This window comes from Halichoerus grypus, chromosome 10, assembly GCF_964656455.1.
Source record: "Halichoerus grypus chromosome 10, mHalGry1.hap1.1, whole genome shotgun sequence".
Classification (NCBI taxonomy): domain Eukaryota; kingdom Metazoa; phylum Chordata; class Mammalia; order Carnivora; family Phocidae; genus Halichoerus; species Halichoerus grypus.
The window spans coordinates 52,529,914-52,555,452 of record NC_135721.1 but is presented as its reverse complement, the minus strand read 5'-3'; the positions used below and the strand labels follow the sequence as shown (position 1 = coordinate 52,555,452).

General features: G+C 37.3%; 1 protein-coding gene across 1 annotated transcript in view; it reads left to right on the top strand.

Moving 5' to 3' along the window:
* Positions 1-21,801, top strand: part of APLF (aprataxin and PNKP like factor) — an 86,127-nt gene extending 64,326 nt beyond the window's left edge. Inside the window, exons 9-10 of the mRNA XM_036078621.2 lie at positions 10,814-10,860; positions 21,283-21,801. Coding sequence (XP_035934514.1) covers positions 10,814-10,860; positions 21,283-21,488 — 253 coding nt within the window. The 3' untranslated portion in view covers positions 21,489-21,801. The remainder of the gene's footprint in view (positions 1-10,813; positions 10,861-21,282) is intronic.
* The last annotated feature ends 3,738 nt before the right edge of the window (positions 21,802-25,539 follow it).

Here is a 25,539-nt window from a genome sequence, read left to right as displayed (position 1 = left end):
AGTTAAAAAAAACCCTCTAGATAAGTTACTTTGATTGAAGAAATTGTGAATTTTTCAGATTATCAAAACAGTAGAAGAAACCCTAGTTATGGAAGCATGATATATAGTTATATACTCTTTGTTGACACCTTATTATTATTATTTAGGCAAAAAACATGATCTAGTAGATGTCATTGATGATAATATAACATCACTTTAGTTTTAGCAATTTACTCTTTAACAATCTTGATTTGCAAGAATATATCATTTTTTTAAAAATATTTATTTATTTGAGAGAGGGCAAGAGAGCGAGTGTGAATGTGTGCACTATGCAAGTGGTGGGGGGGACAGAAGCAGACTCCCCGATGAGCAGGGAGCCCACAGTGGGCTCCATCCCAGGATGCAGAATAGGTCAGAAGGTGGGAAACTTTTAGAGGATCAAGAATAAAGAACAAGGAAGAGAATAATAGAAAATATCTGATTACTGGGGCCACGGAGTCAACCTTATTTGAGGTGAGAAAAAACAAGGAAGTAAGTATAGAGCCCAGAGTTGGTATGGCATTTGGGGGTTGGCAGACTGGATATATTGTGTTTGGGGTCAAAGAGAGCATTTATAGGGACTTGAAAGTTATCTAAGTGTTGGTTTGCTGACATGGCACCCCAGGCAGGAGTGACTCCATCTTGGGACTGGATTTTTATTGCTACAGTGCTAGAATATAAGCCTACTGTATTAGAATGATAAAATGTTCTAATTTGGTTTACTTAAAAGCAAGTTTTAATGTAAATGCATGCTAGATTTTTCCTATAGCCACGGAAGAAAAATACCGAAGTCTCACAGATCCTAAAATAACCCACAAAAATCAGCCAGAAATTATTATATTTACAGAAGTAAAAAACATATATATATTCTAAAAGTAGAGCCATGATAAGCCTGTTTTCCATGATGGTTGACGCATTTGGAAGGGAGATGAAATTTATGGCTGAAACACTTTTATTTGCTTTTTATCTTTGAAAATTTGCCTTCACGAAACAGGATAAGAATTATTCTCAAGTAAAAACAGTCTCTCAAGTGAAATACTGAGTTGGTTTTTTGTTTTTTGTTTGTTTTTGCTTTCCAGTTTTACCCTCTAATCCCTTAAATGTGTGCAATTCAGTTTCTCTTTTTGAAATATATACGTGATCTCAACTGTGTACAATATACTAAATAATCGCAGTTTTATACTATGTCAGCTACCTAAATTTATATGATACTGTATTTCCAAGTATTACTGTCTATGGTCAAAGTTTTTATCACGATAGAGCAAATATGAAAATACCAAAGTACACATATATGGATATATTTCATTTTTAGCCATTCAGAAAAACAGATATGAATCACATTTTAAATGCATACTATAGTAAAAATAAAGATTCCTAAAGCCCATATAAGAGGTTGATGTTTAAAAAAGATATTTAATTATTAAATTTTGTTCTTTTCTAGACTACAGGCATTACTAAAATTTTCTGACATTATAATTTTTAAACCTCACAAAATTAAATGAACCTGAAAAAATGGTAATATGAAAGAACTAGTTAATGTTGTCATTTTAAGTATCTTGCCCATTAATAAATCTGATTTATTCCTTTTGTGCTGTACACTATAGTCTGTCAGAAGACTTGCTCAGTTTAATGCATTTGATTAGCTTAAGGTACTTGTCTGAATTAGAACATTAGATACTTAATGTCTAATATAACTCAGTGATTGTTGTGCCTGCCTCTGACTCATTCACTTCCTCTGGTGTGTAATAGGATTTTATGCAGTGCGTTACTCCTGTTCTTGTTTGTTAAATTAGGCTCTAACTTTAGAATATATATACACTAAAATGAATGGAATCCATCTTCAACCAGTTTAGTGTAAAAATGTAAAGTCAAACTCACATACATTTGCCTCGGACTTAAAAACTTAAGGCAGGTATGTATTATGCAAATGAAAATGTTGATGCCTTGATGTTTTTTGGAAGCCAATGACCTACTTTTTGTAATTATAATACCTTCTAAGAGGGATGACGTAAGGAAGTGTATTAGTTATCAACTGTAAGTGCTCTCACTGTAATGAATCTGCAACATGATCTGTGTAGTTGAAAGAACACAGTGTTTTGCAACAAGCATAATTCATTTTTTAAAAAATATATTTGATAGTAAATTCATTATCTTTTGTTATTTGCTGATCCAAATTTATAGCTATGATCTAAAATTTTTTGCTATTTCCTCTTTTTAATTTATTTATATTTTTTATTTAGAGAGAGTGCATGTGCATGTGCACATGAGCCGGGGGTGGGGGTGGTTGGGGAGAAGGAGAGGGAGAAAGAGAATCTCAAGCAGGCTCCACACCCAGGTTGGAGCCCGACATGGGGCTCAATCTCAGGACCCTGAGATCATAACCTGCCTCAGTCGCTCAATCGACTGAGCCACCCAGGCACCTCTCTTTTATTTTTGAAAAGTGTTCCAAATTATTGCAATATTATCTTAATTGATCATATGTGCAGATGTATACTTCAGACCGGAAGATACTGATTTTTGGGAGCTGCTTCATAAAAATTAAGAATGTGTGTTTAACGTAAATCCATATTATTTTATGTGAGGCAAAATAAATAGGTTTTAATAGGGAAACTCTAGTTGTCTGGTAGTTGAGATTCCCAGAATCAATCATGTGAGGCCATCAATCATTTTTTTAAAAAGATTTTATTTATTTATTTATAAGAGACAGAGCAAGAGAGTGAGCGAGCACAAGCAGGGGAAGTGGCAGGCAGAGAAGCAGGGAGCAGGGAGCCCGGTGCCCGATGTGGGGCTCAATCCCAGGACCCCGGGATCATGACCTGAGCCTAAGGCAGCCGCTTAACCAACTCAGCCACCCAGCTGTCTCAATTATTTTATTTATAGTTAAGAATAATCAAAGTTGTTAGAATCTTAATCCATTTTTATAGGATCTGCATATAGAGGAAATAACCTATCATTGTCTGCCATGCTTGCAGTTCTTTAATCATGTATAAGAATATCATCTTAGAAGAAAGTATCTTGGACTACATACACAGGCTTAGCTATGCAGTTTTACATAAGACTTGGCTATAATTTTTTTTTTAAACTTCATTTAGAAATAGTAGTAATGACATCAATTATGTTTATGTAGCCTTGAAAAAATGTATTGGAATGTCTTGTGGTTTTGTTTTTCTTACTCCTTTATTTGAATATGCACCTATTTTCATAATGAGAAAAATTTTGATTTTTTTTGTTACGTATAGTATTAATTGCATGTATGTATAAGAATTTTCAGAGTTATTTTGGCATGGGTAGTAAAGGTAATCATGTTCAATTAACAAATTGGCTACTTTGTATTATCTTATGCTGGTTTACTCTTTTATTATTTAATAAAGACCATATTTACTAACTCTTCTTTTTCCTCTAAATTTTGGGACTTAGATATTTGATAACATAGGATTCGTGCTTTTGCTTTAGGTTTTAAAATAGATGTTGACTTTCAAAAATGCAAGATATTTTGGAATGAAAACAAAAATATAGTATGATCACTTATTTACTGAGCAAATATTGAGCATCCAACATGCTAGTAGTCACTATTACAGAAGCTGATGTAAAATAGTGCTTCAGGTTCATTCAAAATTTTGGGTATTAAGTTACTTAATTAAGTTACTTTGGGTATTAAGTTACTTCTTTGGAAGTAAACAAAAATAAAAAGTATGATTCTGTTCTTGTTACTATTGCCTAGTTAATCTTTAGGTAGCTCTTTATGGTGGAGAGAGAATGTGTTTTTTAAGTCAGTGGACTTGGGTTCTAGATGGTTGTACCAAGTCTGTAGCATAACTTTGCTTGTCATTTTATTTTACTGGGCTTCAATTCCTCATGAAAACGTGGGAGACTCAGAGGTTGGATCATTTGTGTTCAAGGGTCCTACACTGAGTAATGGCAATATCCAGAGCAGAGAGCAATTTATTCATGTCCATAAAGCCAGACCGGTCATATTCCTGGTCTGTTCTTTCTTAGCCTTCTTTGCTACCTCCTCTTCTTTTTCCCTACCTGTAATTATCACTGAGCCACAGGGCTCAGTTCCCTGAGTGAGACCCTTCTCTATATTTGTTCTTACTCCTGGTGGCATCTGATTCAATTAAATGGCTCCAGACTCGTACACTTGGTTGTAAAATAGGTAGTTCAAACTTATTACATCTGAAATAGAACTCTGGATTTTTATCATGAAAACAACTCTTTCCCAAGTGTTCTCCACCTGTGTAAATGACTTCACCATTCACACAGTGTTGAGGCCTCAAACCTAGAAACAGCCTTGATTTTTCTCTTTTCTTCACGTCACTCATTCAGTCCATCAGTAGTTCTTGCCATTTCATCCCTGAAAATATATTAGGACCCTGAGCACTTCTCTCTTCCCCTACCTCTACCATTGTAGTCATAACCACCACCTCTTACCTCTGAAGTACTGCAGTAGCTTCTTAACTGATAACCCTTGTTTCTCCTCTTGCCTTCCTGTGGTTCATTTTCCATAAGCAACCAGAATAATTCTCTAAGATTAAGTCATATCATGTTTTCTTAATCAAAATCTCCCAGTACTTTCCCACGAAACTCTTTACCATAGCTTACAAGTCCTTCTCTGACTTCATTTCCTACTGTTTTCTTCCTCATTCATTCTCTTTGAGCTTTACAAATCTATATGTTTTTCCAAATACCCTAGCTTGTTTCCTATCTCGGGGCCTTAGCAAATTTATAGACATTTTACAGACACTCTTCCTGGAGTGTTCTTCTTCAGATATGTATTTATTCCAATACCAGTATCATTAAAATCAGAATTTTTTTGGAAAATGTATATTTTACAATATAATGGCTCCTGAAACCCTGGTGTGGTTATGGGTGTATAGTGTTATGTTTAGAAACCAAAGATTACCATTAATAAGTAATAGTAATGCAAAAAAAAAAAAACAACTCAGAAAGAATTTTGAGGCCTGCTAAGTTACAGAAAATGCCATTGTGAAAAAGATGGATGTAAATCTTTTATGAATGAACTCTGAGTATTTCCATTTAGTATTAGGAAAAAGTCCTGGGTGGAATTTGGCATTATCCTTGAAAGTTATTTCAGATGCTCATATGCCCCCAAAGAGCTGTACAAAACTGCCACTTAGCCCTAACCCAGGGTTATATGAAAAAGACATTCTGCCTTGTTATGAAATGACTGATTTTTGCAACTGAGATATGCACAGGTGAATGTTAGAAGATATTCCATAGGGATGCCTGGGTGGCTCAGTCGGTTAAGCATTTGCCTTGGGCTCAGGTCATGATCCCGAGGTCCTGGGATCAAGTCCCACATGGGGCTCCCTGCTCAGCGGGGAGTCTGTTTCTCCCTCTTCCTGCTGCTGCTCCCCCTGCTTGTGTGTGTGTTCTCCCTCTCTGACAAATAAAAAAATCTTAAAAAAAAAAGAAAATATTCCATAAAAATGTGAAGTATGATGGGGAAAATATTCAGTCATAATAATACATATTATTAAAAACAAAATTCAGCTATTTAGTATTAATTGGAAAGTACTTTTCCCCTCTATTTTATTATTTAATAGACTTAAAATTTTTTATTTTTTTCAGTCCACATGCACTTTTTAATTGGTAATTACTTTTACTGGCACACAGAGTTTCCAAACGTTGTTGGCTATCTCAAAGTAAAATTAATTTCTGTTTCTATAAAAATAGCTGACATGTGGAATATACTTAATAGCCTACAAGTGTTTATGCATATTACTTCATTTAACCTTTGGAACAGCCCTGTGTGAGCTAAGCAGTATTATCCCTGCTTTACAGATAAGTAAATGGTGACTTGGTTTATAGGACTTTGCCTGAATCACACAACCAGTAAAAGGTATAGTTTGAATTCCTAATCAGCTCTTCTGATCCTGAAACCTGAGCCCCTTCCATAGCAATGCCAGTGATCCAAAGTTCAGCCAGCCAGATGAGAACAGATCCAAGACACAGTGGCATCTATCTCTTAAGCATTTGTGAAGGACTGTGTGTTCCTGTGTTCCTTGCATGATTGACTGACTAGAGCTAAGTGTGTGGTGATGCTGACCAGTCAGTATCTCAGGAACCTGATTGCGGTGGAGTCTGCTTAATATGATTGCTACATTTTCATTGTTTCCTGGGGAAGTAACATGAATTGTTAATGGCAGGAAATTCTAACATGTTTTAGTGTTAGGTTTGCATAAAAAGATTCAGTGAGTACTTTGATTATTACCTTTGTAAGTGTGAATACAAAGCAGTTTCAGCACATTGACATTCTTTTCAACCTAATGAGAATAGGCATTCTCTGGCATATTTCCAGTAGAAAAACTGCCTTTCAAAGGATAGGGTTCTGAAAACATCAGGATCCATGGATTAGGATTACTATAAAAATATTAAGTATTAACATGAACTCAGAAACACTTATTATCAGTCTAGAAATTACTAGAAACTGCTTTTTGTGCTCCAACCAATGAGAATTTTAAACTTCAGTTTGTATTGTGTCAATACAATATTGACAATATTCTGTCAGGTTCCTTTCAACAGTTATTTTAAGAAATAATAGTAAGGTTAGCAAAAAACGTTTCTTTTTTTCTTATTAAACAGGAAAATATAAAATATTCCATCATTTTGGAAACTCATGTAAAAGCTTAATTAAAAAAACTTTTACCTTAGAAAAAATCTACATTCTAGTAGATGAATCTGTTAAAACTAAATTGGAAGTTTGGCCTCTAAAGGTGGAAAAGTACTAAATCGACTAGTTTCTTCTGGTTTCCATTAGTCTTATACTTGTTTTTTTTTTTCTTCTTTTTTTAAGATTTTATTTATTCAAGGGCACCTGGATGGCTCAGTCATTAACTATCTGCCTTAGGCTCAGGTCATGGTCTCAGGGTCCTGGGATTGAGCCCCGCATCAGGCTCCCTGCTCTGCGGGAAGCCTGCTTCTCCCTCTCCCACTCCCCCTGCTTGTGTTCACTCTCTCGCTGTCTCTCTCTCTGTCAAATAAATGGATAAAATCTTAAAAAAAAAAAAAAGATTTATTCATTTGACAGAGAGAGAGCACAAGCAGGGGGAGTGGCAGGCAGAGGGAGAAGCAGGCTTCCCACCGAGCAGGGAGCCCGACGTGGGGCTCGATCCCAGGACCCTGGGATCATGGCCTGAGCCGAAGGCAGACGCTTAACTGACCAAGCCACCCAGGTGCCCCTATACTTGTCTTTTTATGAAAATAGCAAGTTCTCCTAGGAAAGGATGGAAACTATTATCAGAGCCTTAGAAACATCCCTGCCCCCCCACAAGGCAGATGAAAATCTGTCCATGGAGCTGAAAATCTTTTCCTTTTCTGAGTACAAAATTTCAAAGTACACTTTTCTGCTCTTCCTTTTCGGAATATACAAGTATAAAACTTTTTTCCTTATCTTTTATTCTGAAGTGGTTTGCCTTTTTCCTAGGCAGTATGTGAGGTTAGATTATGTAGGTGGGGTTTGTGAGTGCCATTGTGGATGTGTTTCAAGATAATAGAGAAGGGGGAACTATCTTCTGCAACCTTAAGGTTGAATCAGTACCCCTGCCCTCACCCCATTTGCCTTTAAAAACAGTTATTCTCACTTTCAGTCTCTCTGGTGGTGATAACTGTTATCAGCAGTCTTTTAACTGGTATTTGGTGCATAAACTGTACTTGAGTCTCTGTTAACTCCTTGGATCCATTTTCTGTACTTTTTTTTTTTATATGAGTGTAATTGACACACAAGTTACATTAGTTTCAGGTGTACAACATAGTGATTCAAAAAGTTTATATATTATGCTATGCTGACCACAAGGGTAGCTACCATCTGTTACCATACAACCTATTACAGTATCATTGAGTGTATTCCTTATGTTGTGTGTTTTATTCCCATGACTTATTGATTCCATAACCGGAAGCCTGTATCTCCCACTCTCCTTCTCCCATTTTCCCCATCTTCCCACTCTCCTCCCTTCTGGCAACCATCAGTTGTTCTCTGTGTTTATAGGTCTGATTCTGCTTTTGTTTGTTTGTTTATATTCATTTGGATTTTTTTCAGATTCCACATATGAGTGAAATCATATGGTATTTGTCTTTCTCAGTCTGATTTATTTCATTTAGCATAATTTCCTCTAGGGCTATCCATGTTGTTGCAAATGGCATGATCTCATCCTTTTTTATGGCTATATAATATTCCAGACAGACAGACAGACACACACACACACACACACACACACACCACATCGTCCTTATCCATTTGTCTATCGACAGACTCTTAGGTTGCTTCCATATCTTGGCAATTACAAATAATGCTACAGTAAACATATGGGTGCATATATCCTTTCAAATTAGTGTTTTTGTTTTCTTTGGGTAAATATCCAGTTGTAGAATTATTGGATCATATGGTATTTCTGTTTTTAATTTTTGAGGAACCTCCATGCTGTTTTCCACAGTGGCTGCACCAATTCACATTTCCACCAACAGTGCACAAGAGTTCCTTTTTCTCCACTCCTCACCAACACTTGTTATTTGTTGTGTTCTTGATTTTAGCCATTCTGACAGGTATAAGGTGATATCTCATTGTGGATTTGATTTGCAGTTCCTTGATTATTAGTGATGGTGAGCATCTTTTCATGTGTCTGTTGGCTATCCATATGTCTTCTTTGGAAAAATTCTATTCAGGCCCTCTGTCTATTTCTGTACTTATTTTTAAAGACTGACATTCACTTACTTGAGACTTTCTAAAAGCTGCCTTTGAAAGAGGCTGTAGTAGCAAACAATTAAGACCATATTTAACTGTTCAATAAATTTTTTCTTAATTATTAAGGGCAAAGCAGGAAAAGTTAGGACTGCTTGGAACCTGAAAAATATATATATTAAAAAGGACCAAAAGGTTTTAAATCTCAGAAGACTATAAATAGTAATAGTAATAACAACAATGGGGCATCTGTATAGAATTGTTAACACTTGAAGAATCTCACAGAGGTATATGGAATTTTAGTGTACTAATCTTGCTACTTATCAGTAGGTTTGACATTTTTTTCAAAACAAAAAGCTACCAGTGTATTTAATTTTACCACACTCACACAAAAAGATTTTTTAAAAGGTTACCAAAAATACTCTCAAATGACCAACAATCTTTTTCTAGGTTACTGATGAAGAATAACTTTGGTATTAATGTCCCTGTCCCTCATATTTCTGTTCCTCCTCCCCTGAAGTCCAGCATTAATTGCATTTTCATAAAGACTGCATTCAACAAGTCAGTCTTCCCACAAATCGTCCCTGCAGCTTTGTTCATGTGCAACTCTCTTGGCCACATTGAAGTTGTCCAGTTTCTTTCTCTCAACTTTGAAGTGTCTTTTCCATTAAGAGGTCAGATTTGGGTTAATTATTCCAAATGCACAATCTTTTGTAGAATCTTTTTTCCACTTTTCGAAACTGTTGAGTTATGACCCTAATTAACTGTGTGGTTGCAGTTTTGTACTGTGTTAAAGGCTCACAGTGTATGAAAAGTGATCCCCCAAAAAGAAGAGATATTAGCAATAAGAGATGTCTCTGACACCGGACACAGAGCCTGACATATAGTTAGTGCCCATGGCTATTTATTGAACCAAGGATGGATGTGTCAACGGCTGACATTAATTACTTACGACCTATCACGTCCTTGGACTAAGGACTTGCTCTGTATTCCTCATGAATCCTCACAGCAGCTTTGTATGAGCTGTGCACTTCAGCACATACCTATTGTCAGTGTACCCCAGCTCTCCTGTGTCAGTCCCCCAAGAGAGGTCCCCATCAAGTGGGTCATGATCGACCAGTTACTGCTTTGGATTTTTGCTGCCTGGGCAGTTTTGCATTATCTGGAGAATGCTTTATATATAGTGTACCCCAACACTCATTTAACTAATAAAATAATAGAAGAGATCATAGGTACATAAAATCAAAAATAAATATCCAAACAGTAGTTTCTGTATGACTTTGGAATATGTCGTATAAATTTCTCAATGCAAATTGACTTTTGTTTTCTCCTAACAATTGAGGATCTTTAGACACATGACTTAGATGCTTTTGTCTTTGGATTCAAGAAGACCCTAAAAGTATCCTTTTAGACATTACAAACACATACATACACACACATATTTGATACTTTGTGTTCTATGTTTTATACACTATTATACATTTGTATTTTTATATATGTGATGTATGGCATTGACATTTTAGAAATACAGTATATCATATTTTGGGAATATGATATATTGTACTTCATCTCATACTGTTTTTCTCCAGTAAGTCATGAGGGGAAAACTTTTGTCTGGTTCACCAGTATAACTTTGCATCTAGAAATATGCCTGGACTGTAATAGGCACTTAATAAATTTTGTAATTAAAAAGCAAATGCTTTGGGGGGTGCCTAGGTGGCTCAGTCGGTTAAGCATCTGTCTTCGGCTCAGGTCATAATCCCACGGTCCTGGGATCAGCCCCATGTCGGGCTCCCTGCTCAGCAGGGTGTCTGCTTCTTGCTTTTCCTCTGCCTCTCCCCTTGCTCATGCTCTCTCTCTCAAATAAATAAATTCTTAAAAAAAAAAAGTAAATGCTTTGTACAGCATGGTGACTATAGTTAACAAAAAAAGTGAATGCTTTTCAATAAGAGGCTTATTGGGGCCTAATTTTATTTGTAGGTTAGTGAGTGTTCTTGTTTATTTTTGTTGTTGTTCTTGTTCTAGTTTAAATAGTCCTACTAATATTTAGTGATTGGAAAACTAGGTCTTAGTTTTGATTTCTCCTTTTTTTTTTAGGAAGAATCCCCAGCACAAGATAGAATATAGACATAGTGCACTTCCAGGTAAGTAATTTTACTTCAGGAAACAAAATGAAATATTCAAATGATTCTCTTGTTAAACCTAGGTACAATTTCCAGTTATGTGAATTTTTTTTATCTCTGCTTCTATGAATTTGCTGATTTTAATGATTTTTCTTAGATTAAAAAGAGTGATAAATTTTTTATACACCAAATGTTTTCTACAATCATTGCACAACAATATATATTTATCCTTATATCTTTTAGAATTCTCTCATTGACCAGTATCTGAAAACAAAATCTCAAACTAGCCTAAGTGATAATGAGAACTTACTGACTTCTTTAAGTGAAAAATCCAAAGTGTGGATGGATTTAGACAAGATTTACTGCTTTGGCTCATTAGTAATGTCAGTAATGTCACCAATGACCCAATTTCCTTTCATCATTCTGTCTTTAGAGGGGGTCATTATCATCCTAAGACTGGCTCTTCCCCCGACAAAGGGACTATATGAATTACTAGGACCACTGATGAGTTTGTACCACCCCTGGAACTAGGGTAGGGTCTCCTTCTTCAGAACCACAGTGATCCCTGATGGAAACTAAAGTTTTGGGGGAAAGAGAGCGAGGGAGGACAGATACCAGAGAAGCAACCATCAAATGTCCTTCAGTCCTAGGTGCAGGCATCCATTCTACCTTCTCTTTTCCCAGTTCCAAACTCAAATACTTTTTACCTTTAACAAATTCTGGCTTCTTCATATCATTTATATAATGCAGAGGCGAATTTGGCACACAGTATTTCTGCCCACAGAATGAGAGAAGAAAATGCATATTCTGCAGGCTATGACCCCATGCACATGTATGTGCATAAACACAGCCCCCTTGTAACCAAGTGATAAAAATAAGGAATTTCACCATAAGAGAATTCCATTTGAAATTTCTCATTGAAACACACTTTTCGTGCTTTAGTACTTCAGACACAACTCATTTTATCTGAGCTAATAGGTTATAGAGGTTATATGTTATGTGTTATACTTTTTTTTTACTGGGGCTGTATCTAATGATGTAGCATTTCTGGTGGTTAAATAAACTTTCTTACCAGGAGTCATGTAATGTATGTTGATTAAAGCATATTTTATTGGCAAGGTTTAACACTGTCCCATGATAATGCATTTGACACATCTGTATCTTTATAGAAATAAGAACCATTTTCCTAGGGGCGCCTGGGTGGCTCAGATGGTTAAGCGTCTGCCTTCAGCTCAGGTCATGATCCCAGGGTCCTGGGATCGAGCCCCACATTGGGCTTCCTGTTTGGTGGGGAGCCTGCTTCTCCCTCTCCCTCTACTGTTCCCCCTGCTTGTGCTCTCTCGCTCTATCAAATAAATAAATAAAATCTTTAAAAAAAAAAAGAACCATTTTCCTAAAAACTATCAATGTGCATCAGATGGCATAGTTTAATCTGAGTTTTCTTTGAAAAGTCTCTATGAATTATCATTAGGGAATCTTCTGAAGGAAGAACATATTTTTACAACTGACTTTTTTTTTTTTTTTTTTTTAAAGATTTTATTTATTTATTTGACAGAGAGAGACACAGTGAGAGAGGGAACACAAGCAGGGAGAGTGGGAGAGGGAGAAGCAGGCTTCCTGCAGAGCAGAGGGCCCGATGCGGGGCTCGATCCCAGGACCCTGGGATCACGACCTGAGCTGAAGGCAGATGCTTAACGACTGAGCCACCCAGGCGCCCCTACAACTGACTTTTTTTAACAGAAGCTTTTCATTTCATTGGAAAGCCAGTTTTTATAAAAGTGTAGATATTTTTAAGCAACATTTAATTTTTTTAAAAAAGATTTTATTTATTTATTTGTCAGAGAGAGAGGCAGAAAGAGAGAGCACACACAAGCGGGGGGGAGCGGCAGGCAGAGGGAGAAGCAGGCTTCCTGCTGAGCAGGGAGCCCGATGCGGGGCTCCATCCCAGGACCCTGGGATCATGACCTGAGCCAAAGGCAGACGCTTAAGCTACTGAGCCACCCAGGCATCCCAACATTTAATTTTATATTTTTAATCTACTTTTAAGGGTTGTTATGTGGCGATATTGTCAGAACACTCTTTCTACTCTAAAACTTATAAATTAAGGTGTCTGGAGTATTTCCAATCTTAAATTAAATGTTGGGGTCTCATATTTCTTAATTTAGAGATATCTAACACCGAATTCTAACGTCCTTGTTTTTTTCATCTCCCGAATCCTTCAAGTTTAACACCATCCAAGATCTTAATCTCGTTTATATAGATTCAGTATACACTTATTGATTCATTATTGTGTCTTCCAAGTGAGCACAGTTAACAGAGATCCGTGAGACCCAGCTCTGGCTCTGTATGCTTGTGGCAGGATGGTCTAAAATCTCTGAGGAGAGGGAAGAAGCACTTTCTGCTGGGGCTTACCAGGGTAGAGCACGATATGGGAATTTAGGCTAAGTTGGTCGTTAAGGTGGTTGGATTTAAATCATCTTTGTTTCTTAGCTCTGTGGTCGGTAGGTAGAAGATATCCCAGACAAAGTGAGTCATGTATCAGTGAAGGACATCGAGGTAGAAAATGGTAAGTGGTGTGTGGAGTTAGCAAGTGGATCAGTTTAACTAATACGGAGAGTGTCTGTAGTTACCGTGGATGATACTAAAAAGATGTATGGAGGCCAGATTATAGAAGCTCTTGAAAACTAGACCTAAGATGTGGGTGCGTTGGCATGTAATGGTGAGGTGGTATTTTATCTAAATCAAGTTGGTAACAATGAGCCGTCCGAGTTAGAGTGGGGAAAGGTTTCTGATGTCAGGCAGTTGAATAAAGGGCCAGAGCTAGGGTGGCCACCATGAGAATGGAAAGATAGGCATGGATACAAGTGAGATTTTGAAGGAAAAATCAGTCAGATTTGCCAACTAATTGGTTTGGGGCCTGAGATGACATAAAGGAAATAATGATGACTCAGAATTATAATACAATTTATCAGGAGACTGGGGATGACATTTACATATCATAGAGATCAGGAGGAAGAGCCAGGTAGTTGTTGTTGTTGTTTTAATTTAAACATGTTGAATTTGAGGTGGGGGTATCATAACTACACAATGAGACAATAAAATTTAATATGGTACTGGTGTTAAAATAACTGCATTGAACTCTTACTATTTAACTTCTGATTTGTAGCACTCCTAAAACATTTCTGTCTACAGAGTTCTTCCACACATGTAACAATTTATGTAGTGTATTTTTTTTTTTGTAGGTTTGACTGCTGTCATCTCTTAAGCTTCTTATATATCTAATTGGTTTAAAATTTCACTAACTTTCCACACTTTTTTTTAGAATTGCTGTGGTTTTGGCACAAAATACTGAATGCAAGAGTAATCAATGCCAGGAAAATTTTATTTTATACTTTCTTAGCTACCTTACCTGTTGACGACATTAAAAAAAAATTATCACCAGCATTTTATTATCTGATTATTGGAGTCATTCTGGCTTTTATTATTATGTGATATGCGTTATTCTAGGCTATCGGTACCATCCATGGCTGAAAATTTTTTTTTTAAAGGTTTTATTTATTTATTTGACAGAGAGAGACACAGTGAGAGAGGGAACATAAGCAGGGAGGGGGAAGCAGGCTTCCCGTGGAGCAGGGAGCCCGATGCGGGGCTCGATCCCAGAACCCTGGGTTCATGACCTGAGCTGAAGGCAGACGCTTAACGACTGAGCCACCCAGGCGCCCCATGGCTGAAATTTTAGAATGTTCTACTGATAGTTATTTTAATTTCTCTCTAGTTCTGCAGTTGTATGCACACATTTGCTTATATATACTTTTCTTCCAGAAGTAGAACCCAAAAGTTCTAGAAAGCTATTGTGGAAATTAATGGAACTTAAATGAGATTCTATAAACTGCTGCTTAGTGTGGGGAAATTCGAGAGATTTGGGGATACAAAAAAGGCTAGTGCAGTGGGATTTAAAAAGAGGAATAAACTTCATGTATAATAAAGTAGATCAGAATACACAAGCTGCTTTTCCAAGGCTAAACTATGAATACCCAGCTAGTAGCTTGGTGCATGAGAAAGATGTGTCTTTAGTAGTAAAATGAAGTATTTAAAAAAGTGTTTATTCTTGTAGCATGTAGTAGATTTTCATCTTTAGAATATTGGGCTAAAAGTTTTTTTACTTAATGAGAATTAATATCCTAATTAGTTCTCAGATTTACTGGTAAAGAAAGGAAAATAAAATCTGAAGAATTATGATGTTAAGCTGTAAATCTGCTATGAGGCATCTCTTAGATGTCTTCTAAGATGACAATCTTAGATCCTAACACCAGAAATCTGTTTGGAAAAATCAGCACTTTGGAACGATCTTTTCTCTCTGTAAAAATCGACATTTCTTCCAGCATGCATTTGACACAGTGTACTCTTCACTAGCTCTTCAGACTTACGTTCTTAGGGTAAGAACTGACCGTGAAATTTTAAACCGTAAAGAAAAGGTTAAAAAAAAGAAAAAAAAAGAAAAAAAAGAAAAAAAAAAAAAAGAAAATCCTAAGACTAAAAAAAAAAAGAAAAGGTTAGGTACAAACTTAGGAATTGTTATTCTGATATGACACGTCCCTCCACATGAACAGAAATTAAGAAATGACCACAGCCTAATATCAAATAGTTAATCTCCTGTTGTTTTAAATACGTTAAAAGAGTTTGTTACTTTTCTAAAGGCGGTTCTTTTCCATCACGGAAGTCCAGCATTACCCATCAGTTTTTAAAACTAAGTGACCGCCTGTCCCATGCTGCTTCGTGCAGTCAGGCTGTCATCCCTACATTCCATATGACTTCACTGATTTGGAGAGAAAGTGATGATTCCTACTTTGGCCTTAAAATTAGAACTTTGGAGTCAGAAAAGATTTTTGAAGTAATTCAATCAACATCCTTTGACTCAGAGATAAAAACATAAATTCCATTAAGCCGTTAAGTTAAGTGGCTTGTTCATTGTTTATGGGCTTGTTTATGACCTAGATCTTTGGGCTTCTACTCCCCAGTCTATCCTCTCTCTTAAACCACAGCTGCTTTTTAGAAACTTTTTGTTGGATGTGGAGGATGGACAACCACATAAAAACAGCAATAACTATCAGCAAGAAACTTCTAGGTGAAGATAGAGAAAAAAAAATTATTTCATCAGAGTTCACCTCGATTTGGAAGAAACAAGCACACTTCTGATTTCTTAGACACACTCAAGAATTATATTTCAGGGGCGCTTGGGTGGCTTACTTGAATCAGACTCTTGATTTTGGCTCAGGTCATGATTTCAGGCTTCTCCTTGGCTGTGTGCTGGTCATTGAGCCTGCTTAAGATTTCTCTCTCTCCCTCCACTTCTCCCCCCCACCTTGCACACACACTCTCTCTGTCTCCCTCTTAAAAAAAAATTATATTTCAAATCAGCTAGTCATTATTTAAGAAAATGTTATGTGTAAGCACTTATTTTTTTCAGAAATGCAATTATGCTATTTAATTCTGTGGAAATCTACAAAAAATAACACTAAAAATTATGTTTTGTTATTGAGTAAAGAAAATTAAACAGTTCCTGGCTGTGTCTCCTGTTACTATTTTTGTACTTTAATAAGCTTTTCACCAATCGTGACATTATCTGTACAATACTGGAGTCTTGGCTTGGGGTCGTCCATGATGGGATTCCTCATGTATGTGACCTGGTTCTCTAACCAGCAAGCTTCCTTGTATGAGCTTTCTTTGAAATTTTTATATAGCAAACAGTGCTACTAGCAAGGTTTATGTGAACTTTATTAGTTTTATCACTTTAAATCCAGCTATTCAGATACCATACTATATGTTTCAGCTTGCCCAGTTAGAGAATACATGCATGGGCTTTTTTTTTTTTTTTTGCTTTTGCTTATATCCCTTTTGCATAAAAACTTAATTGTAGGGGCGCCTGGGTGGCGCAGTTGGTTAAGCGTCTGCCTTTGGCTCAGGTCATGATCCCAGGGTCCTGGGATCGAGCCTCGCATAGGGCTCCCTGCTCCGCGGGAAGTCTGCTTCTCTCTGTACCCTCTGCCCCTTCCCTTGCTTGTGTGCTCTCTCTCTCTCTGTGTCAAATAAATCAAATCTTAAAAATAAAAAATTGTATGCTAAAAACAGGCATTTTATTCCTAGGTTAGGTGCTAGCCATATTTAGTTCAGAACCCTGCTGCCTGAGTTTATTCCCATGATTCAGGAAGTCATGTAATAATTCAGATCAACAAGTGTGCTTATTCAAAGCATTTTCCAAGTAAGTCACGTTTCACTATCTGCATAGCCTAGTTACACTGAAAGGCAGAAACTGTTATTTTTCTAAAAACACCTTCAGCAATTAAAAAAAAAAGGTAAGCTTCCATCTAGATGGCATTTACACTGTGGGATATTTAAAGTCACTGATTGAATTTGCTAAAGAGGATCCATTGTAATTGATTCCAGAAAATAATCACATGTCAGCATTCAGTACTCTGTTAAGTGTCCACCTGGCGCTGCTAGCGCGGGACATAGAGCTGACTTTGCCTTTGTCATGAGCTGGCTCTTCAGGTGCTTTTACTTAAAGCACGAAATGCCTGTTCATGTGAAGTAAAATGGTTGAAATTTGACTACCAGCTACATGGAGTTCTGTTATGGGTGGTTTTTTTTTTTTTTTTTAGATTCTGAACCTCCTATTTAAAAGAATATGAATGTGATGTTTATATAAATGAAGATTTGATAGATACAAACAATTTTTTGAGGAAATAACATGACCTTATTGCTCAAGAAATTAGCCTGCCCAGTAAGTTGCTAAAGATTTCCAGGGTTCATTGAAGCTTCAAGCCCCCTTCAATTAGCAGGACTTAGATAAAAGTCTTTAATGTAATTCATTATATTGACAGGCTAGTGATAAAAAGTGTAGGTTATAATAAGGGTTTCTGTAAAACTAAAGGTGTTCAGCAGTTGATTTGCAAATTGTTCATTTGTTCATCCAGTCATATATTTAACAAATATATATATTAAGTGTCTTCCATGTGTTAGACATTGTTGTAGGAGCTGAGGATACAATGGAGGCAAAGCCTTGCCCTCGTAGAATTTTACAAAGGTGGACAGTGTGAACAACTATATGACATCATATAGTGATAACTGCTAAGAAGAAAAAGTTGTGTAAGAGGACAGAATGGCAAGGTTGTGTGTGGTGGGGGACAGGTGCCACTTCAGATAGGATGGTGAAAGGACTCTGATAATTTGACATTAGAGCAGAGGCTTGAAGGAGAGAGCAAGACAGGTGATTATCTGAGGGAAGAATATGCCAGGCAAGGGGAATGGTGCCTCCAAAAGCCCTGGAGATGATCCTGCTTGTCCTATTCAAGGAGCAGTAGAAAAAGGGTATGAAACAAAGAGAATAAGGAAGGAGTGGCAGATGGGATCAGAAAAGCTAGCAGTGAGCTAGTTGTGTAGGGTCTTAGAGGCCAGGACCTATAAGTCAGGACTTCAGATTTAATCCAGAGTGAGATAGAAAGGTATTGGACGGGCGCCTGGGTGGCTCAGTTGGTTAAGCAACTGCCTTCGGCTAAGGTCATGATCCTGGAGTCCGGGGATCGAACCCCGTTCAGGGCTCCTTGCCTCAGCGGGGAGTCTGCTTCTCCCTCTGACCCTCCCTGCCTTGTGCTCTCTCGCTCTCAAATAAATAAATAAATAATCTTAAATTAAAAAAAAAAAAGATATTGGAAGGTTTTCTGGCTTCTCTGTGGGGAATAGATAAGAGTGGAAGCGAGAAACCAGTTGGGTGAACATTGGAATTGACTGAAAAAAGAAGATGGTGGTATGGGGACCAGAGAATGGAGTAGATGTAGTGAAAAGTGGCAGATAGTTTTTGATGGCAGAGCCAATAGGATCTCTTGACATATTGGATATTGGGTTTTCAGTGGAGGATATTCAAGGATGACTCCAAGGTTTCTTGGAAGGTTGGAGAAGTCATATACTCAAGACTGATAAAAGAATGACTAGATTTGGGTGAAGCACCTCAAGAGTTGTGTTCTGGGAATATGATGTTTCAAGATGCCTGTTCATTATGCAAGTAGAGAGAACCCATAGGCAGTGAGATAAAGGAGTCTGGAATTCAGATGGTGGTCAGGGCTTAGGATATACATTTGGGAACTTAGGATGTAAGATTGGAGTGTGTTAGAGAAGAGATCCCAGCCAGAAACTTGAATATTCCAACATTTAGAGATTGGGAAGATCTGAGGAAGAGCCAGCAAAGGAGCCTGAGAAGGAACAGCCAAATAAAGCAGGAGGAGAACCTGAAGGTGTTTCAGCTTTATATATGTTTTTCTTTTTAAAGATTTTATTTATTTATTTGACAGAGAGAGACACAGCGAGAGAGGGGACACAAGCAGGGGGAGTGGGAGAGGGAGAAGCAGGCCTCCCCACTGAGCAGGGAACCCGACGCAGGACCCTGGGAGCATGACCTGAGCCGAAGGCAGACGCTTAACGACTGAGCCACCTAGGCGCCTCTATATATGTTTTTCTTGTAAATCTGCTAGGTTAATTTCTGAATCTGAGAGGAGACGCGTTACTGAGATGTCACTAGTTATATATATGAGATACTTCCAAAGCCGAATGGCCAAGAACAGAGACGTTGACGGTCTTTCCTCCTCCCTCCTTCGCCATCTGCAAAACTACGCTCGAAATGTTTTTTAAATGTTTCCCATCATAAAAGTTTTATGGGAAATTGAGATTAGCTAGACATAAAACATGCCCTCAGGATGCGTATAGGAGATAAGAAATGTTTACAAATAAACACAATGCTAGATTTCCCTTAAGGCACTGGTGTGCTTCTTATGCTAATGAGAACTGTGCAAATCATTATGTAGCCTTTTTAGCCTTGGCTGTGGAGAAACTCAGGGAGAAACCTGATGCTCAGTTTCTAATAATTATGTTAAAAATGAAGGTTGACATGTTTACATTCTGGTTTTTATGTTCTTAGTTTCTACTTTTATTTGTATTTTTTTATGACCTCATTATTAGGGAGAAACCTGATGCTCAGTTTCTAATAATTATGTTAAAAAATGAAGGTTGACATGTTTACATTCTGGTTTTTATGTTCTTAGTTTCTACTTTTATTTGTATTTTTTTATGACCTCATTATTATAAGCTGTCTCAAATCCTCTCTGGAAATGAATGGTGATATTAAGAAAAATGTAGATGTCTGGGCTGTGAGAGTTAAGAGGGCAGATAAATTACCTTTTTTTTTTTTTGTCATCCTCATTTCTTCCTCCTCAAATTTCTTGAGTTTCATTTAAGTTACATCTATCTATGGCATGTGAACATTTTAGGAAGAAGTTAAGTAAAGCATATACAGGAGTACAAACAGTAATTTTTTAACCCATATATGTGGTGTTGATCATAGGGATTGTCCCCTGCCATTCAGAGATTTCCAGATAGAATCTTCCTACTTGTTTCTTAAATGTTCCACATCATCCTAGAGTCTCTCGCTGCTTATTTTAAAACATGCCTGTTGCTTGCAATGGAAAGTAAATAAAACAGAGTGGGATGAGGGAAGAAGTGGATTTGGAGACCGGAGAATTCTAGTATTATAATTCTAGTTTTATAATATTACTTAGAAATCTATAAATTCTGTACTATTATTTAGAAATCTATAAATTTTAATGGCTGTTACCATAGCAATCCTGATATTTTCAGTAATCACAGTCCCTGAAATATGAACTGTAAGATCTATAAAACCAAACGTTCCAAAGTGTATAGACTCATATTTTCTCATTTGATCACAAACATGGTGTGTTAATCAGATTGTGCCAATTCTCCTGTGATCACAGACTGTCCCCAGATTTCAGTGCCTCACAGCAATAAATAGGTGTATTTCTCCCTCATGTTTCGGCTGCATGTTAGCTGTGGCCTTGTCCGATGTGGGTTCTCATCCTGGAATCCAGGCTGAAGGATCATCCCCGAGCTGGGATGGGACCTGAGGGAGATGGTGGCAGAGGGAAAAGGACAGCAGCAGAACCACAGAAAGGCACTTAAAGCTTCCCGTTGGAAGTTGCACAAACTATTTCCATCCACTTTTCTTTGACCAAGTGTGATGTCAGTGGGGTTGGTTAAATTAATCATGTCACAGGGAGGGACAGTAAGTACCTGGGACAAAACTATATTCTACCACCCCGAGGGTAGGGTAGCGTGAATATGATTATGATATTATTAAGGAACCATTATTAGGATTCTCACAGGACATTTTAGTTTCAGGAGCCTCATGGTAGGAAAAGTTAGAAGTCTAACAAAGAGTAATTTTAGCCCCCTTTCTAGAAATTTGTGGTGGTTAGTGATGTCTTAAGTAAAATTAATTCTTCTTGTCAGAGAAAGACATTTTACAGTTAGATATCTCTACTCCCGGGTTTGAGTAGCGATTGATATGTTGGCTGCCAAATTCTTTTTTTTTTTTTTCAGTGAGAAGCGTATCAGATGAAGACAGTGATAATGTTGGGCAACCCAATGAGTACGACCTCAATGACAGCTTTCTAGATGATGAGGAAGAAGAATATGAGCCGACAGATGAAGATTCTGACTGGGAACCAGGACAGGAAGACCAAGAGAAGGAAGATGTGGAAGAGCTTTTGCAAGAAGCAAAAAAGTTTATGAAAAGGAGAAAGTAACTTTTTTCTGAGATATTATATGGCTCACAGTTATTCTTTATGGAAAAAATTCAGGTACTAAGGAGGCACTTAAGCGATAATTGTTTTCGTTCTTTTGATAGTTATGACTTTGCTGTTGACTCTGTGCAGATGAAACATTGATATATCAACCTTCGATGCAGTGGATGGAATTTGTTTTGTTGCCTTGCTTTTTCTATCCTATTTAAAGCATCTGGAAATAGGAAGCAGACAGAGAGTTAAAGAGAAATAATTGATATTTTTCATGTACTTTGTGTGTTAGTAATAAAAAGTAAAAGCCATGGGTTGCACAATACTTTGACCTTGTTTCTTTTTTCCAAAGATTCTATCTTTATAGAATACGAGGCAAGCAGAACCAGGAAAATTACATCATGGGTGGGAGAGCATGCGTCTTTTATTGCTATTGAAGTAATTCTTCAAGCAGAACCAGGCTTTAGAGAGTGACAGCCATCATATAATGGCTATTATTTTTCTAGTACCCTGGGTATGAGCTTTCTAATTTCATTTACTACTTTTGTTCTTTGAAACTCAGGGAAATGAGTATCAAATGGATACTGAAAATATATTCAACTAGACCGTAGAAATGTCCACCCTGCAGGCAATGTTATTTCGTGCCCCACATCTGTAATTTACTCTATGTCTGAATTTAAAAGTAGAAAAAGTCAAAGGATTTGACAGTTTCTTTTTCAAACTAAAGTCCTGCATGGTTATTTTAACTCTCAATGTTCCTTCTTTACATGAAAAGATCTAGAAATGATTTTTGACCATCGTTTTCTCAGATGACATTAGGTTCTTTTGTCCTCAGATGAAGGCAGCAAGCTGTCTGCTAGTATTCAAGATTTCAAGAAGAAACCCTTTATTCTCCAGTTTTATGAAGTATATCTCTGTTCTCAAACTACTTCAGGCCCTGTAATACTCTTCATTTTAGGTGACTTAGAATTTTTGAAATCCAGTTTAGAATCTTTAATAGCAGTTGGGTATGGGAACACCACAATAGGCACAATATTGAAATCATAAATCGCTAAACCAAAAGTGTCCTAATATTCATCTAACACTAATATTTTCTATTCTAAGAGAACCTAGGAATTTATAATTTAAAAGAGCAAGACAGCTTTATAATTGTTCTCTTAGTGTTTTTTAATGTCTTTCAAAGTTAATTATGTAATATTAAAGTTAACTTAAACTGGCCAGGACAAGATAAATATTTCTTTAGACTATTATTACCTATTATTCTGACTTTGCCTCTGTTATTTAGGAACTGATTTGCCCCTTGTAATGTCCCTTTAGTCTCGGGGGCTTGACAGACCTATGAAAAAAATCTTTGAACTTATTTTCATCCCTGCACTGACTTAATCCTTAAAGGGTTGTTTTTTTTTAAGATTTTATTTACTTATTTGACAGAGGGAGACACAGCGAGAGAGGGAACACAAGCAGGGGGAGTGGGAGAGGGAGAAGCAGGCTTCCCGTTGAGCAGGGAACCCGATGCGGGGCTCAATCCCAGGACTCTGGGACCATGACCTGAGCCGAAGGCAACTGCTTAATGACTGAGCCACCGGGCGCCCCTTAAAGGGTTTTTTAATCCACTCATAGATATATCCCCAAAACAATTGAAAATGTGTTCACACAAAAACTTGTACACAGTGTCCATAGAGGCATTATTTATAACAGTCCAAAAGTGTAGGCACCTGGGTGGCTCAGTTGGTTAGGTGTCTGACTCTTGATCTCAGCTCAGGTCTTGATCTCAGGGTTGTGAGTTCGAGCCCTGTGTTGGGCTCCACGCTGGGCCTGGAGCCTACTTAAAAAATAAATAAACAAATATAAATAAAATTGGTATAATAGTCAAAAAGTGGAAACATCTAAATGCCTATCGGTTGATGAATGGATAACCAAAATGTGGCATATCTCTACAATGGAATATTTTTGGCAATGAAAAAGAACTGAAGGATTGATACACGCTATAACATGGATAAACCTTGAAAAGGTTGTGCTAAGTGAAAGAAGCCAGCTGCAAAAGGCCACATATTATATGAACTAATTTATATGAAATATCCAAAATAGGCAAATCCAGAGAAAGTAGATTAGTGGTTGCCAGGGGCTGGAGGAGGCAGGGACAGGGGGTGACTGCTAATGGGTACAGGGTCTCCTTAGGATTGTTAAAAATGTTCTATAATTAGTGGCGATGGTTGCACAACTCTGTAAATACACTAAAATCCACTGACTTGTACACTTTCAAAGTGTGGATTTTATGGTTTGGGGATTACGTGTTTTAATAAAGCTGCTATAAAAAGAGAATGCAAAAGGTGACACTAGTCTTTCAGAAAGAAAAAAGCATTTAATCAAAATATGTTCTTCTTGGCAATAATGTGATAGCTCATGGTAACTTTTTTTTTAGAGTGGGGAGGGGGGCTGAGGGAGAGGAGAGAGAGAATCTCAAGCAGGCTCCACACCCAGTGTGGAGCCCAATGTCAGGCTCATTCTCACAACCCTGAGATCATGACCTGAGCTGAAATCAATAGTCAGATGCTCAACTGACTGAGCCACCCAGGCACCCCTCATGGTAGCTGTTTTTAAATATAGTCTGATGTGGCTTCCATAATCATCCCGAAGACACTTTTCAGTATAATATATAAATGTATGACTTAATTGACTAGAGTGTAGTGAGCATTTGCCACTTGGAATTGGACCATATTTAAATCTGAGACTTACAAAAGAGAGGGAAAACTGATGACATTAGCTTGTCAGTGGGTACAAGAGCAATGTTAACAAAAACTTGATTCTTAAAGTAATTGCCGTCCTAAACAGTGTATAGGAGCCAACTCTCCCTATCATGGGTGTTCACAGAATTTAAACTATATCTCAGCCAAAAATTGTACACAGACATTTCTTACCAATGTGCTTAATTCTGAAAGCAAATGTTTTTTGTTGACTTCTTGTTGGAGTTGGGGGGCTGGTTCTGGGACCTTGGGAAGCTGAGACATGAAGATTTTTCAGTGACACCCAGACCCTGCTTCTGTTTTTGCCCCAGGTTGAGGATGGTCTTGTCAGTACTATTGGTTTCTAGAACTGGAAGATCCCTAGTGGTTGTAAACATTCATTTCATGTAATTGAAAGCAAATAGATTGTGAGCATAATTTTCCAAGAATGGTGACATAAAGCTGGGAATAAATAGACAGTGACTTTCTTCCAATTAATTGTGTGCAGAGTTCAGTGTCACCAACACACCCCGTGGTGGGAGAAACCACACACTGACATGCTGCATCCAACCCTGCTCTGTTGAGACCACCTTGTTCCTATTAAGTTCTCTTTCTCGAGTAGGAATCTATAATGGGGTGTGTGGTGTGTCTGTGTCTGTCTATGTATGTATTTTCCTCCTGCCAATCTGTAAACCATACTTACAAAGCTCCTCTACAATAGATACTGAAAGAAAAGGGATAAAGATGAATTGCTGCTGACATTATGACTGGCGATCCTAATACAATGTATGTAAACTTTATCATCATAAGCAACCACAGTTGTGCTCTGTTGTGCCCAAGACCCTGTCTAGCACAGAACAGCATAGAATCCCTGTTTCCATGTGCTTACAGTCTATTCGGGAAGTTGGATATTTATTCATTTAGTAACAATGACTACTGCATACTATGGGGGTTCAAGGGAGAAAAAGACATGGGGTCTACAGTCACAGAGTTTACAAAGGCAATGAGGCAATTAGCCAAATAACAATGGGTAAAATGGGACTAGTCAGAGAAGGGAATGCTGGATTATAATCTAAATATCCCATCTTGCTGCATATTGAAATATAGTCTGAATCTTAAGGAAAAGCCTTTGTATGATGGAGTTACAAGCTGAATTAGTAGATTTTTTCATAGAACACAATTTTTACTTGAAAGAATGATTAGAATAGCAGATATGCTATGGTTATTCAAATTTGAGTATTTGGCAGATGTTTCCTCAAAAAAGTACAAAGCGAGCCTGTTTTTCAAGGAAAACAACCAACAGTATTTGTTGTAATTGTAAAACTTGAGCTTTCAAGCAA